General features: G+C 52.9%; 1 protein-coding gene across 1 annotated transcript; it reads left to right on the forward strand.

Moving 5' to 3' along the window:
* The first annotated feature begins 2,502 nt into the window (after positions 1 to 2,502).
* On the forward strand, positions 2,503 to 6,005 carry LOC122391829 (collagen alpha-1(I) chain-like). Its single transcript, XM_043386127.1, has 2 exons — positions 2,503 to 3,928; positions 5,986 to 6,005. Exons 1-2 carry the CDS (start codon positions 2,503 to 2,505, stop codon positions 6,003 to 6,005), a joined length of 1,446 nt encoding a protein of 481 aa, XP_043242062.1.
* The last annotated feature ends 7,792 nt before the right edge of the window (positions 6,006 to 13,797 follow it).

Raw genomic sequence — 13,797 nt, forward strand, 5'->3', positions numbered from 1 at the left:
CATCAGTGACAAGATCTAGAAGCAGATCGGTTCAGTTACCCGCAGTGTAGATGTACCCGGACGTACAGCGACTGCACCGTTCAGTTACCTTCGTTTAGTATGCCACGTAGCATTTCTCTCCATAGGTTTGTTACTGCAGGTTTAATGCAATACACGATTCTTTGGCAGGCGCAAATGCATGAGTTTTCTTACATCGGTGCCATAAGAAGTTGGATGGAATGGTGACCAATATATACGCTAAATCATACGTTTAATTGACGCGTGAATCAATTTTTGCTCCCCCCAAAAAGCCAAGCCCCTTTTTTCTTTAACTCTCCCCCCCAAAAAAAAACCCTTTAATAATCCTGACCGGAGCGCTGAAATACTCAATGCTAAGAACTTGAACGACACGGGGAGTCATACTAAAATAGATTTTATTCACGCCTTCCCGTGAGTAAAGGATATTTGATGCACTCATGGGATCATTTAAACACTCGTGTGCAAATTTCACTCGTTTCACTCGTGAAATTTACACACTCGTGTTTAAATGATCCCACTCGTGCATCAAATATCCTTTACTCACGGGAAGGCGTGAATAAAGTATAATTTTGGCGCCGAGAATGATCTGAAACTATCTCAAGCATATAAAATCATGATTTCATGCACTCTTTGCAAGGTCCTATGCTTCATATTTGCATTGTTGCCCTTGCGTGACGTCATTCGTGACGTCACAAGGGTCACCATTTTTCTTCAATAACTCCCGATCAAATTGAGCTAGCGAGTCGGGAAAGCCACCAATGGACTCAGGAAGACCTGCCGAATCGAATGATATGCGACATGACCTCTTTCGACCAGCTTCGTGACCTGGGGGTGCTGACCTGACCTTGACCTGAGGTCAATACCCTAAGTTGACCTGACCCGAACAAAAAGTATATCACTCGATGCGCCTGAGCTAGCTGAACACGATGATATCAAAATCGCGGCTCTACGGCCATTTTTGGCGAAGTTATTTACCAAAAACCGAACCCGTGCCTTAGATCACTTGACCTGACCTCAGAGGTCACCAGTTGACCTGAGACCCTTACAGCGGGTTCCTACCAGTCACTCTGCATTATACTTTGCCGCATACGACCACTTTACCGCTTAATTCTAGTTTAATTAGCGGTGCATTAGCGAGGTGGGTTCAACCAACCCCCTCGGCCGGGGCAAATGTAGGTCAGGCGAGTGAATTTGAGGAATTCTGAAGATACGATCGTGTTCCCCACTCAATTCTGCGTAAGATGCCGGGTTCCGTATCTACGTAACTTGAACGTAACGGATACGGCGGCCGCAAACGTAAATCGAGGTCCCGAATTCCCTATTCCTCAACACAGGCGGCAGCCGGTTTCTGGTCTGCGCAATATGGCCGCCACCGTTAGACACTACGGCCAATAGGGTTGAAGCGGCATTGCTCCCCTGTGGCTGGAATTCACGTCGTGGGTGAGCATTATTGCATTTTATGCTGTTTTTTAGATTAAATGTGCCTTTGAAAAACGGTAATTATTTCCATAATTCCGCGAGTACGTGAAATTTGTTATTTGCCGGCGAAATTTAGTACATTTCGCTCATAAAAAAAACACTGCAAAACAGTGCGTCATGATCGCCGGATTTTTTAGTCGGATCATTTGCGCCACCGGAAGCTGGTGTGTAAGATGCCCATAATGGGTGCGGGGAAAGAGGCTCCCGGGGCGTCTTACCCCAATGCATGTGGGCATCTTTAAGAAATTGTCGTTTCGTCATTGCTAATATCGTATTCTGACTTTAATTACAGGCTCCTTACTATGAGGACTAGGAAAAGGACAACTGCGCGAGCCTCGTATGGGCAGGTGTCACTCAGAAATGCGCTGAGAGCCGTTCAATCAGGAATGACGCTGTACAAGGCATCAAAGGAATGGGGCGTGCCCAGAAAGACTCTGCGACGCCACCGGGACGGCAAAGTTCAAATCCCTGGGCACCTTGGGAGGGGTACGGATATACCTCAGTCCCTCGAAAATGTCCTGGTAGGGAAGATAAAGGAAATGGAGAGGCTCCTGTTCGGCCTGACGGCAGAGAATGTCCGGATGATCGCGTATGAGTTCGCAAAGAAGATGGGCCTGAAGACACGCTTTTCCAAAGACTCACGTATGGCTGGCAAGGACTGGCTGCAGGGTTTTTTTTAAAGAGACACCCTGATCTTTCTATCAGGAGTCCGGAGGCCACAAGTATGGCCAGGGCCGTCGGTTTTAATCGGCCTCAAGTTGAGCGGTTCTTCACCATCTACAAGGAAGTTCTCGACGCGGATAACTACGGTCCGGCGAAGGTGTGGAAAATGGATGAAACGGGAATATCCACAGTGCAGACACCTGGAAAGATCGTAGCCTCGAAGGGAGTGAAGCGGGTGGGCAAGATCACGAGTGCAGAGGGGGGAAGTTGGTCACAGTGCTGTGCGCGGCAAACGCCGCGGGAGGCTACCTGCCCCCTCTCCTTGTCTTCGGCCGAACGAGGATGGTCGGAAGTCTCATGAACGGGGCACCACCGGGCTCCGTTGGAACCTGCACCAAATCAGGCTGGACAGATCGAGAAGTGTTCCTCCAGTGGTTCCAGCACTTCTTGAAGTCAGTGAAACCACGGGTTGAGGAAAAGCACATCCTCATTTTGGACGGCCACCATAGCCACAAATCTATCGAGGTGATCGACCTGGCGCGAGAGCACGGCGTGACGATCATAACGCTCCCACCACATTCATCGCACAGGATGCAGCCATTGGATATGGGGGTGTTCAAAGCTATTAAGAGCAGCTATAACAGCGCCGCCGACAGCTGGATGAGGGCCCATCCCGGCAGACGCGTGACGGAGTACGAGGTCGCACAGATCTTTGGCACCGCCTACACCAGGGCAGCGACGATGGAGCGAGCTATCAATGGCTTCAGAGCGTCTGGTATCTGGCCGTGCGAAATGCTCTTCACAGAAGAGGATTTCGCACCAGCGGGTCTCACAGAGGAAGAGCCAGATGAAAATCCAATGGTGGATGGCTTCAGGCCCCGCGAGGAGCGCACGACAGTGCCGCCCGAGCGCGATGGAGGAGCCGGTCCCAGCGGCGTGGCGGTGCCGTCCGCTGACGGTAGAGGAGCCGGTCCCAGCGGCGTGGCAGCGCCGCGCACTGACGGTAGAGGAGCCGGTCCCAGCGGCGTGGCAGCGCCGCGCACTGATGGTGGAGGAGCCGGTCCCAGCGGCGTGGCGGCGCCGCCTCCTGATGGTGGAGGAGCCGGGCCCAGCGGCGTGGCGGCGCCGCCCCCTGATGGTGGAGGAGCCGGGCCCAGCGGCGTGGCGGCGCCGCCCCCTGATGGTGGAGGAGCCGGGCCCAGCGGCGTGGCGGCGCCGTCCACTGATGGTGGAGGAGCCGGACCCAGCGGCGTGGCGGCGCCGTCCACTGATGGTGGAGGAGCCGGACCCAGCGGCGTGGCGGCGCCGCGCACTGATGGTGGAGGAGCTGGTCCCAGCGGCGTGGCGGCGCCGCCTCCTGATGGTGGAGGAGCCGGGCCCAGCGGCGTGGCGGCGCCGCCCCCTGATGGTGGAGGAGCTGGTCCCAGCGGCGTGGCGGCGCCGCCCCCTGATGGTGGAGGAGCTGGTCCCAGCGGCGTGGCGGCGCCGCGCACTGATGGTGGAGGAGCTGGTCCCAGCGGCGTGGCGGCGCCGCCCGCTGATGGTGGAGGAGCTGGTCCCAGCGGCGTGGCGGCGCCGCCTCCTGATGGTGGAAGAGCCGGGCCCAGCGGCGTGGCGGCGCCGCCCCCTGATGGTGGAGGAGCTGGTCCCAGCGGCGTGGCGGCGCCGCCCCCTGATGGTGGAGGAGCTGGTCCCAGCGGCGTGGCGGCGCCGCCCCCTGATGGTGGAGGAGCTGGTCCCAGCGGCGTGGCGGCGCCGTCCACTGATGGTGGAGGAGCTGGTCCCAGCGGCGTGGCGGCGCCGCCCGCTGGTGGTGGAGGAGCTGGTCCCAGCGGCGTGGCGGCGCCGCCCGCTGATGGTGAGGCCGCTGTCGCTGCCGGTGTATGCGCCGGTAGCACGCTGAACTCGCTATGCCCAACTCCTCACGGGCCGAAAAGGAAGAGGTCGCGAAGGGCGGAGCGGGCAGCCGTTTTAACTTCTTCGCCACTGAAAAGGATGCTCGAGTGCACACAAAGAAAAACGGCCAGAAAGGGGAAGAACACAGGGCGACTAAAGGCTAAGAAAGAAGCAAACTCCGGAAGCATGGCTGCAGATAAAGACAGTGATGTCAACTGTATCATCTGTGGGATGCGTTTTGTAAGGTCGTGTGAGGAATGGATTCAGTGCGGGAGGTGCTCAGGATGGGCGTGTGTGCCCTGCACAGATGCAAATGACGTGAGGGAAAGTTACACGTGTGACTTCTGCCGCAACTGAGCGGCGCGACTACGGGTATCGTAACGCGAACCGGTCACAAAACCGGGGCTTGCCCCATTATAGTTGCAGCTTTGATGCCTCAGTCTGGCATGTCATATGGAGTTTCTTACGCTGAAGACATGGGCTTATGTTCAGCAGGGAGGTCCGGTACTTGACTCAAACGCAGTTTGTTTTTACATTTGTTCAATACAAGAACGATGTTAATAAAGCTATCTATTGCGAGATCGTCCGATGTATCAGCGCCATATGCAGATATATTGCCTATAAGCTGATTTAATATGTCATTTCAGTCGTTGGTAAATGATCAAAGTCCTGCCAAATTGCGTACTTCACACAGTAGCAATACGTTTTCCTGCCCCAGCACATCAAAACATAAATTTCACCACTGTGGGTTAAGACGCCCTTATTATGTGCATCTTACCCCTATAGAGTGGGCATCTTACCCGCCCACGGGGTAAGATGCTCGAAATGACTTGTTCGAGAAAAACGTTAATTGCTTAACACATTTAGAATAGACTGGACTTATGTGCGATGCATTTGTAGACGTGCCGTAAAGCTCGTTATTCGTCGTAGCTCTGTATTGCACTGTCACAAGTCCAGCACATCCGCAGTCCCAGCTCTCAGGTACCAGTCTCCCGGGCCGGCGGCAGATCAGAGCGAGGTCATCTCCGATCACGTGACCGCCCCCGGCAGCACACGCCCCGCCCGGGTCACGCAGACAGCCCCGGCTGGGCCGGCAGGGCCGTTCCGAGAGAGCCCAGCCTCAGGACCGTTCTCCGCGCGGCCCGTCCGTATAACAGCCGAGCAGCCGTCTATACATCAAGGCCTCGTCTAACATGTTAACTGGGGGGGCCAAACCCCCGCAGTCACCGGCCTGGCCCCCCCAGTCAGGGCAAAAACGTCCGTACTGGGGGGGGGGGCCGGCAACACCGAAAAGGCAGATATTTTTTCTATGCGAGGCGTCAACGCACATAAAGCAAATGAGTCAACATAACATCGATGCAATGTAAGCATATTGAATATTGATATAGGTACCCGATTACCTGTGGCTATCATCGCAATGTCAATTTTTTTCGCTCAGCAAGATGTAGTTACATTTCGTCTTCTCAGGCCGCACACCTCCGTGTCCTGGATATTCTCCTTTACGTGTTAATCTGCTGCTTATGTCCTCGGGGCGTCAGTCTTGTTTTTACCTATCTGTTCCCACTACGCGACGTCTAGCTTCTGGTTTGAAGGTCGCTGTGAGAGTAGTCCCTAATCGTAATTAAGCAAGTTCCCGTTTTTGGCGATCGTAAGCGGAGCTTGGTGGCCTGTCGGCTGTCTCTTCAGGAGACTGGAACATATAGCAACCTGAACTGTCAACTGAATTAACTAAAGAAGTCGGCATGGGTTCTCGGAGGGCATATGCCATTGCCAGCTAACTTTGGGTCTATACCGGCCTCAAAGTGCACTACTACACCGGTCCCTGGTTGTCTCGCGCTAGCCTCTGACGGCCCTGATTCTATGTCTGAGATCCACGGCGATTAGGGAGAATCCATCTGAGAAGCCCTCAGTCTCCAAGCTGTCACACAGGCATTAACCTGGCCTGGTAGGGCCCTACGTGGGAAAATACGGTCTCAACTCAGATTTGACCTCAAAGCGTAGTATGGATCATCAGAGACCAGTATTTGCTACCAGAGGCAGACGTGGGTCCAGAAGTCGGCATTGGCCCTCCGAGATCGGCATCGGGCGCTCAAAAGCCGGCGGGGACTCATCAGGAAAGGGTTTGACAAAAAAAGGTTCGGGCCCTCACAGCGACCACAGGGCGCGGCGTCTCGTTTCAGGGCCCACCTTTGTCTTCAATCATCCATCTGCAAAAAAAAGACGGCATACTCGAATAGAAAAGACCGCCTTTAAGGCTTGCCCCCGCATTCGCTCGTATTAACTTGCTAATAAACGGTAGATTCTCAGTCCATTGGAGGGCATCAATTGTCGATTTCGCTCGGTTATTCTCAGTCAGAAAATATTTGATTTGAAATATTAGGGCCGTAGCCAGGCGAAGTCAGTGAGGGGACCGGCCGTGCGCGCCTATGTACGCACATTGAACTTTGGACTCTAAACTCTGCCATGGAACTGGAATTGCGCGATCGGAGGGTAGAGGGCAGGGTCACCGCAACAAGCTTCGCTTAGAGGTGGCTCTGTCCTTGTGAATCCTTCCTATCAAAAGGTTCGGGCTAAATTTATAAAAAAAAAATGTTGTAACTCTACCTTGCACGAACGGGAACTGGGCCCTGGGGGGAGTCAAAAAGCGCATAAGAGGAAATAATGGCTCTGTCATAGCCATAACGGGTGTATGTCGTTGAATTTTAAATCAGATCAACAGTTTAGCCTTCGAGGCTGATGTGATGAACAGACTAATGTAATAGCATGGCTCGGATGTCCCATGTTTTTTTCGGTTTTCGTAACTTAAAAAAATATGGTGTCAGGGCTGTGACGAAAAGTAAGTGGCCTAAGTCCGATGAGAAAACAGGATTTGGGGGTACCCTAGGTTTGGCTCCTTGAGTCTCTGGCCCCCCCCCCCCCCCAGTGAAAATTCCTTAGACGAGGCCCTGCTATACATTAAGTGGTAAATTGAATGTGCTTCCAGAAAATCTTTTACTTAGAGATCTGTGCCTTCATACTTATCCGTGAAAACAGTTTTTCCTTAACGGGGGCGACTTGCCCCACTCTCCCCTACATCAACTGATATGACATGGTATGACAAATTGATAGGTACATGATGAAGAAGCGCTACTGAAAAAGTCAAGAATCATATCGACACACCTAATGTAGCATCACAGTGATCTAACAAAGCAGTGGGAGGAACACATAATAGCCAACTATGGTGTCACACCTGCTACGTGTTGCCGGGATTGGACGCTTAAGCCTGACGGCTACGCGACGGCTTGAGCACGGCGGTGAGGTGAGAGGCGAACTTATTGCCCATAAGATGAGTGTGAGTTAGTCACGATCGCAAGTCACAGCTCAATTCTCCCCAGTATGACCCCTGCATTCACCCAGCGACTCCATCCCCTCACCGTCCGACTGTAAACCTCAGCCCTCCCCCTAAGGGTCAGCCCCGTTCGTCTGGCCTGCCCCGGGGCGATCGTCTCCGGCCGTTTGGCTGCTGGTTGTCGCGCGATCTTATCTCCTCCAGCTCGTCGCGCTGCCTCTGCTTCAGCTCCTGCATCTCCTGGCGATGCCGAGACTCCAGCTCGAGCCGTTCCTGCTGCTGCCGCCTAGAGAGCTCCTGCAGCTCTTTGGGAAGGTGCTGGTCACCATCCCGCTCAGGCCACTGGTCAGCCCCCCTCTCCGTCCGCTGGTCACCATCCCGCTCAGCCCACTGACCGGACCTCCTTTTATTCCGCTGGTCACCATTGCGCTCTGTCCGCTGCTCAGATTTCCGCTTAGTCCCCTGCTCAGACTTCCGCTCAGTCCGCTGGTCACTATTTCGCTCGGTCCGCTGGTCAGCTTCCGGAATTTTCCGCTGGCCAGCTTGCTGATTAGCTCGGTCGTCAGTCAGCTGGTCAGATGGTTGCTTAGCCTGCTTCTCCACCCTCTTACGCCTCTAAAAAATAAAAAGGAAGGTCAAAGTTAACACGTTACAAATCAAGTTTTTGTTATTAACCCGCGCCCTGCTGGGGGGGGGGGGTGTTTGAACAGCCCCCCTTGTGGTTTTTCGCGAATATCTCAAAAACGGCGGCGCGGAGCGCCGCCGTTTTTGGTACACCTTATCATACATCAATTCTACACATGTTGTGAAAATTTCAGACCAAGGTCATTCAAGGTCAGGTCACCAGGTCACTTGAAGTGACCTCACCTCATAAAAACTTTCAATGTCTGTCATAGCTACACCGAGTGACCGATTGCTTTGAAACTTTCAGCGATTGCTAAGAGCAATAGCATGTACAAAATGTATATCTCAGAATTTTGATATCGATGACCTAAGGTCAGGTCAATTTTGCGACCTCCCCATTATAAGTCAATGGGAGAAAATTGAAATGCGCCTCTTTTGGATGAAAGACATTATAAACACTCCCAAACACCGAATTACATGTGTTTTAGACACACTGAACTTGAAAATGGTGTCCGTGACCCTTGTTTATGCCCTGAGGTCATCTTAGGTCACGAATGGTATCTAACAGTTTTTCGCAAATAAATTTTGATAGAGGCATGCTAGAGCGATGAAAACGCCTTAGATGTGTTCAGCTCGACGATACGGATCGACTGATATGCAACATGACCCTTTCCGGTCAGGTCATGACCTTGACCTGAGGTCAAATTTTCAAGTTGACCTTTTAAGGTCAAATTATAGTTCATTCGATGCGTCTTGACGAGAGGAGCACGATGCCGGTAAAAGTAAGCTCGTACAAGGCTTGGGTCAAAAGTTATTACAGAAAAACTGATTTCGAAAAAATCGGCTATTTTTGCAGTTTTTGCCCCCTGCAGGCAAAACCGTTGACGTTAGGTCAAATCTGAGAGAATTACTCAGAAAGGGCGTTAATAGGGCTATCAAATGCGCTTTTCCGCGGCGCTGTAGCTCTATTGGTTCCCGAGTTATGCGTTGGCTTCTTGGAAATTTTCGACATTCGACCTGGAAATCGGCGAAATTTTGCCTTCAATGACCTCTGGTGACCTGACCTTTGACCTGACCAAAAAATTGACCGAAGTGATTTCGTCATTATTTTTTACTCTCTTTCGAACGCCGCCTTCCGCGTATCGCTACGTGGCCCAGGAGCCGAGTTACAAGGGGGGGGGGGGGTGTTCAAACACCCCCCCCCCCCAGCAGGGCGTGGAAATCCAGGACCCCCAGCAGGGCGCGGGTTAATCCACGATCGGAAATCATCATAGGTCATATAGATGTTCAGTATATCATTAAGATTATGCATTGCATGGTGTTCATCCGTAAGTTCGTTTTAACAATTAACTGAAATTGACAGCACGGGAACAAACATATCACCTGTTTGTGAGCATCCTCACCCCCGACTGGAGGGTCTTTGATCAGCAGGGGCCGCAGATGCCAGTTGTCGCGGCCCTGACAACGCGCCTCCGTGTACTTGGCTTGCAGGTGGCCACTGGAAAGCAGGTCCTGCAGGTGCCGTTTCCAGAGACCGGCCGCGCTGGCCACCAGCATGCTGTCAAGCTCCGGCAGGCAGTCGCGGAGTGTTTGCCTCAGGTTCGATCTGAAGCACTCCTCCAGCATCACCTTCCAGTCTTGGTAGGTTTGATGAGCGCGTTCATCCGGCCGCCAATTTAGCATCACCTCGTGGTCCGCTGCCTTCCGCCGGCTGAGCTCCTTCGGCACGGCCTTACTGATCGCCTGCAGCAGCAGCTCAGGCTGCAGCAGCACCTCAGCGCGGCCCCGAGGCGCGTCCAGCTCGGCGGTCAGGCCGGCCGGTCGCTCCTCCTCAGGCCTCCGCAGCTGGCGGCGACACCAGGCGGCCACGGCAGCTGCATCACCCAGCAGGAACTCTAGCTGAGACTTGGAGAGAAGCGGCGTCAGCGGAGTTGCGTCCAGCATGATGGTGCCTTCGTAGGATTCCGTTTCCTGATCCCCGTTCACCAAATCTGCTGGGTCCAGAACGCTCCACGCCTGTAACAGTAGGCACTGAAGGGTGTACGTGCCAGAGATGCAGCGGTGGTACCAGTTCACCAGCGGAATATCAAAGATCATGTTTGGGACTATGTGTCTGAACCAAAGGTGCCACCATGGTGCCGTTTTCCTCGCACCAATGCTGCTCGACACTCCGCTGATGATCAGATGTTGAGCCAGCCGCAAACGCAGCTGGCGCTCTGAGAGCGGTTCGGTTTCCTCCCCCAGCAGTGCAACCAGATCAAGCGTCTCAACGCAGTGGACCGCTAGGAGTTGGGTGGACTGGTTCTTGAGTAGTTGGATGGTGTCAAGCATGTCCTGACGTGCAACTCCGCTAAGCCCTTCTGCCAGGTCCATGGCCTCGTAAAAGAAACAAGGCAGCCTGCCTTTGCTGAGTTTCCTCTCCAGCCAGTCCAGCACCATTTGAGCGCTGCCGGTGATGCTCGTCCACAAGTCACTCTTTGTGTCTTGAACTAGCCACAGCACAGCATTGATTATGAAGCTGGACTTAAGGGCAGTCCCCGAGACGACGCTCTCACCATCGATCACCTGCATGGTCTTCACGGCCTCAATAGTCGCGACTTGCAGAGTACTGAGGTAGCGAATAGCCACCATCAAGGCCCGAGCGAAGGAAACCTGCCAGCACATGTCCTCGGGGGCCCTGCCCGGTTTACTCACTGGCACTAGGTGGACGCCAAAACGGCACATGTTCTCACGCACGTCCGGCGGCGGAAACTCCGTGACCTGGCGACGACCAAGGAATTTCTCCTTCGCCGGCCACCAGGGAGCACGGAGACACGGCACGTGGTCGACGCCGAACTGTCCGGTGTCTTCGTCCCTGACTTGCACCGCAGGACCGTTGACAGTGACCACACCGCCGCCGTCGCACATTACACGACAGAAGCGGTGCGTCAGCTGGCGTATCGAGCCAGCCGGCAGTGCCTCCAGTGGGCCCTCGTGCTCGCATCGTGTGGTTCGCGTCCAGTGCAACGTCACAAAGCCGGGTGTGTCGGTGGGCTGAGCCCAAACCTGTGGCTTACCCTGCTGGGCGACGCAGTCCGGCTCCTCCTCCTCCAACACGGCGTCCGTCCAGTGGAGTGGACCGAACTCCATCATCATCTCATGCTGGGGCGATTTTGTGGCTGCCGAGCCTGCCATGAACAGACTCTGATCGCTGAGGCCGCAGCGGTTCAGATGCACAACACTCAGCTGTTCGCAGCTCTGCTCACAGTAACGACATGTCGGCTCCTGCAGGTCCAGCAGTGTCCTGATGATGGGCTCCTGCAGCAGCCAGCGCACGGCGTCAGCCAGATCCTCGCGAAGTACATGAGCTTGGTGCGCTATGGGATGGTGACCGAGGAGAGTGGTCGCCAGGAGAAGGGTGTCTGGCAGCAGGTGGAGGGCAGAGCCGCATCTGGTCGCTAGCCAGTCCACGAGTTTAGCCTTCTTGTCCGGCAGCCTCAGCCGGGCCATGGCCGGAGCACAGCTACACACACTGATTGCAGCGCTCTGCAATGGCGACTGATGCAGCGCGGGGCTACCCCGCGGCCCCAACCCGCCCCGTTCCGTTGCAAGTTGATAAGAAGTCGGGCGTCATGCAGCGTGTCCGCCAGTGCCAGATAAGGTCCCAGGCGTAGGCGGCCAGGGTAGCTACAGGGTGTTGGGTAAATGATGGATCATGCCGGGCTGTTTATTCATTCCTCAGACCTCTGCCAGTTTAACTTCGGATTCAGTAATTAGGGATTTAGGCATATCAACTTCTCATTATGATTTCTCTAATCGTGTATCAACATTTCGACACATATCTTTTCATGCATGCTTACTCAGCGTTTTGATTCCTACGGGCAACTCCGACCTAAATGACCTAACACTGAGAAAGTATAGGAGATTCAACTTTGAAAAAAAAACGAAAGCCGAAAGCTGCTTATAAACACTTAATCGCCTTTACTAATTTCCATATGCAATTTGGCTAGTCAACAGATGTGTATTTGATAATGCAAAATTGTGAAGTGCCCCGCTCGTGATGAGGACATATCATACATGTTCGTGTTCGTGCACAAATATAGAGTTGAACATAGGTGGAGTGATAGCTTAGCTACTGCAACACGCGTTCCGACATCCTTCGTATTGCCCCATCCATGCAAAGCCCGCCCTGCTGTCACCGTTCCGAGCCGAGGGAAGTCCCTCTGAGGTCACCGAGACAGTACCATCGCTCTCGGAAACCCGTCACTGTCGATCAAATGTCGTCGAACTACACAATTAGGGTGGCCCGTGGAAAGCTGTAATACCACCAACGTCCAACTGCCTGCTTTCGTGACAGTTGGCTGAGTGAAGTGTCGATTTCAGTGCTTTCTATAACGGAGTGTGCCATCCGCTAACGTAAAGGGGGAGGGGTCCGTTCGGCCCCTTCCCCCCCTGCTGTTTGACTTCTGATCAAGCTAGAGCTTCGCGGAAAAACGAGTGTGATATACGATATACGTGATGAGAGGATGCCGATAATACCAAATGTTAACCCGGCCGGGCCCGGGGGGTAATCCCAACCACCGCAGCCCGGGGGGGCGTTTTTCGCCCCCTGTCTAACTCCGTAAATAAGGGAGCTACGGAAACAAAAGCGATACCAAACGAAAGGTCCTTACGAGACGATTCTAAAGCACCTAAAATTTTTGACTTCAGGTCAATTTTCAAGGTCAGAGGTCAACGTCAAAGGCAAAAACCGGCTTACATGTATGTGTAGTGATCTCAAAGTAAGCCTTCTAGAGGACGGCAGGCGGCATCAAACCGGCAAAATTGGGTGTCAAACGAAAGAAGAGAGTCTGAGGATTCCGAAAATGTGCTCAAAATCAAAGGTCAAGGTCACGCTCAAAATTGACCTCAAACTTAGCACTTTTTCGCACATCTTGCGTGCTAACTTTCAAGATGTTTTGAAATGTTTTGAGGTTTATCAGTTCCCTATTTGTGGCTCCTCTTACGATACAAGGCTGCTCAAAGGTCAAGGTCACTGAAGAATATCCCTGCTAGAGCTATTTTACTAATTCAAGTTAGTAATAATAAATAAGACAATTTTGCCATCCGGAAGCTCTAAATGAAGGCTTAGAGTAAAATAGATGCCAGATTCGTGATCAGCGGGTATAAATACTTCATAAACGACCTTTCATGTGTCAAGGTCAACCAGAGGTTATTCGAGGTCACATGAGGTCAACATAAAACTTGACCTTTTCCGAACAAAATATATATCATTCGACGCGGCTTGACAAGGCGAATGCGATGGTACCGCTGCCGTAGCTCTAGGACCATTTCTTTCGAAGTTATTTGTGAAAAACTAAAACCACATTTCGGGGTCGTTGACCTGACCTCTGACCTCAGGTCACCAAAACTATTTTTCTATTTTTCTCTAGGTCAAACGCTACACAACCGTGCCCGTAATTTGTCTTTATCTCTAAAACTCTATTTTTAGCAGCTATTTGAAGTTTGCGTCTGTGACGCCGAAGTTTGCCGTGCAGGGGTCTAGAAAAATGAAGCTTGTGACGTCATCAAGGGGGCTATGTCCAAGTTTTTTACTTCAGAAGATGTCAAATTGATGGGAGAAAAGGTACTGACAGTTTCGCTTTCCTATCCCTAAGCGTTCGGGAGCTATCGCAAATATTCGCCAAGGGGGGGGGGGCGAAAAACGTCCCCCCCCCCGGGCCCGCGAGGGTTAAGGTCCTAGCTTATCAGTTGATATTCTAGGTCAGATACCAAATACCAATGGTCCAAATTTGAGGAAAATCGGGACC

The sequence above is a fragment of the Amphibalanus amphitrite genome, unplaced genomic scaffold (assembly GCF_019059575.1).
Source record: "Amphibalanus amphitrite isolate SeventyFive unplaced genomic scaffold, NRLGWU_Aamphi_draft 000456F_arrow, whole genome shotgun sequence".
Lineage (NCBI taxonomy): Eukaryota > Metazoa > Arthropoda > Thecostraca > Balanomorpha > Balanidae > Amphibalanus > Amphibalanus amphitrite.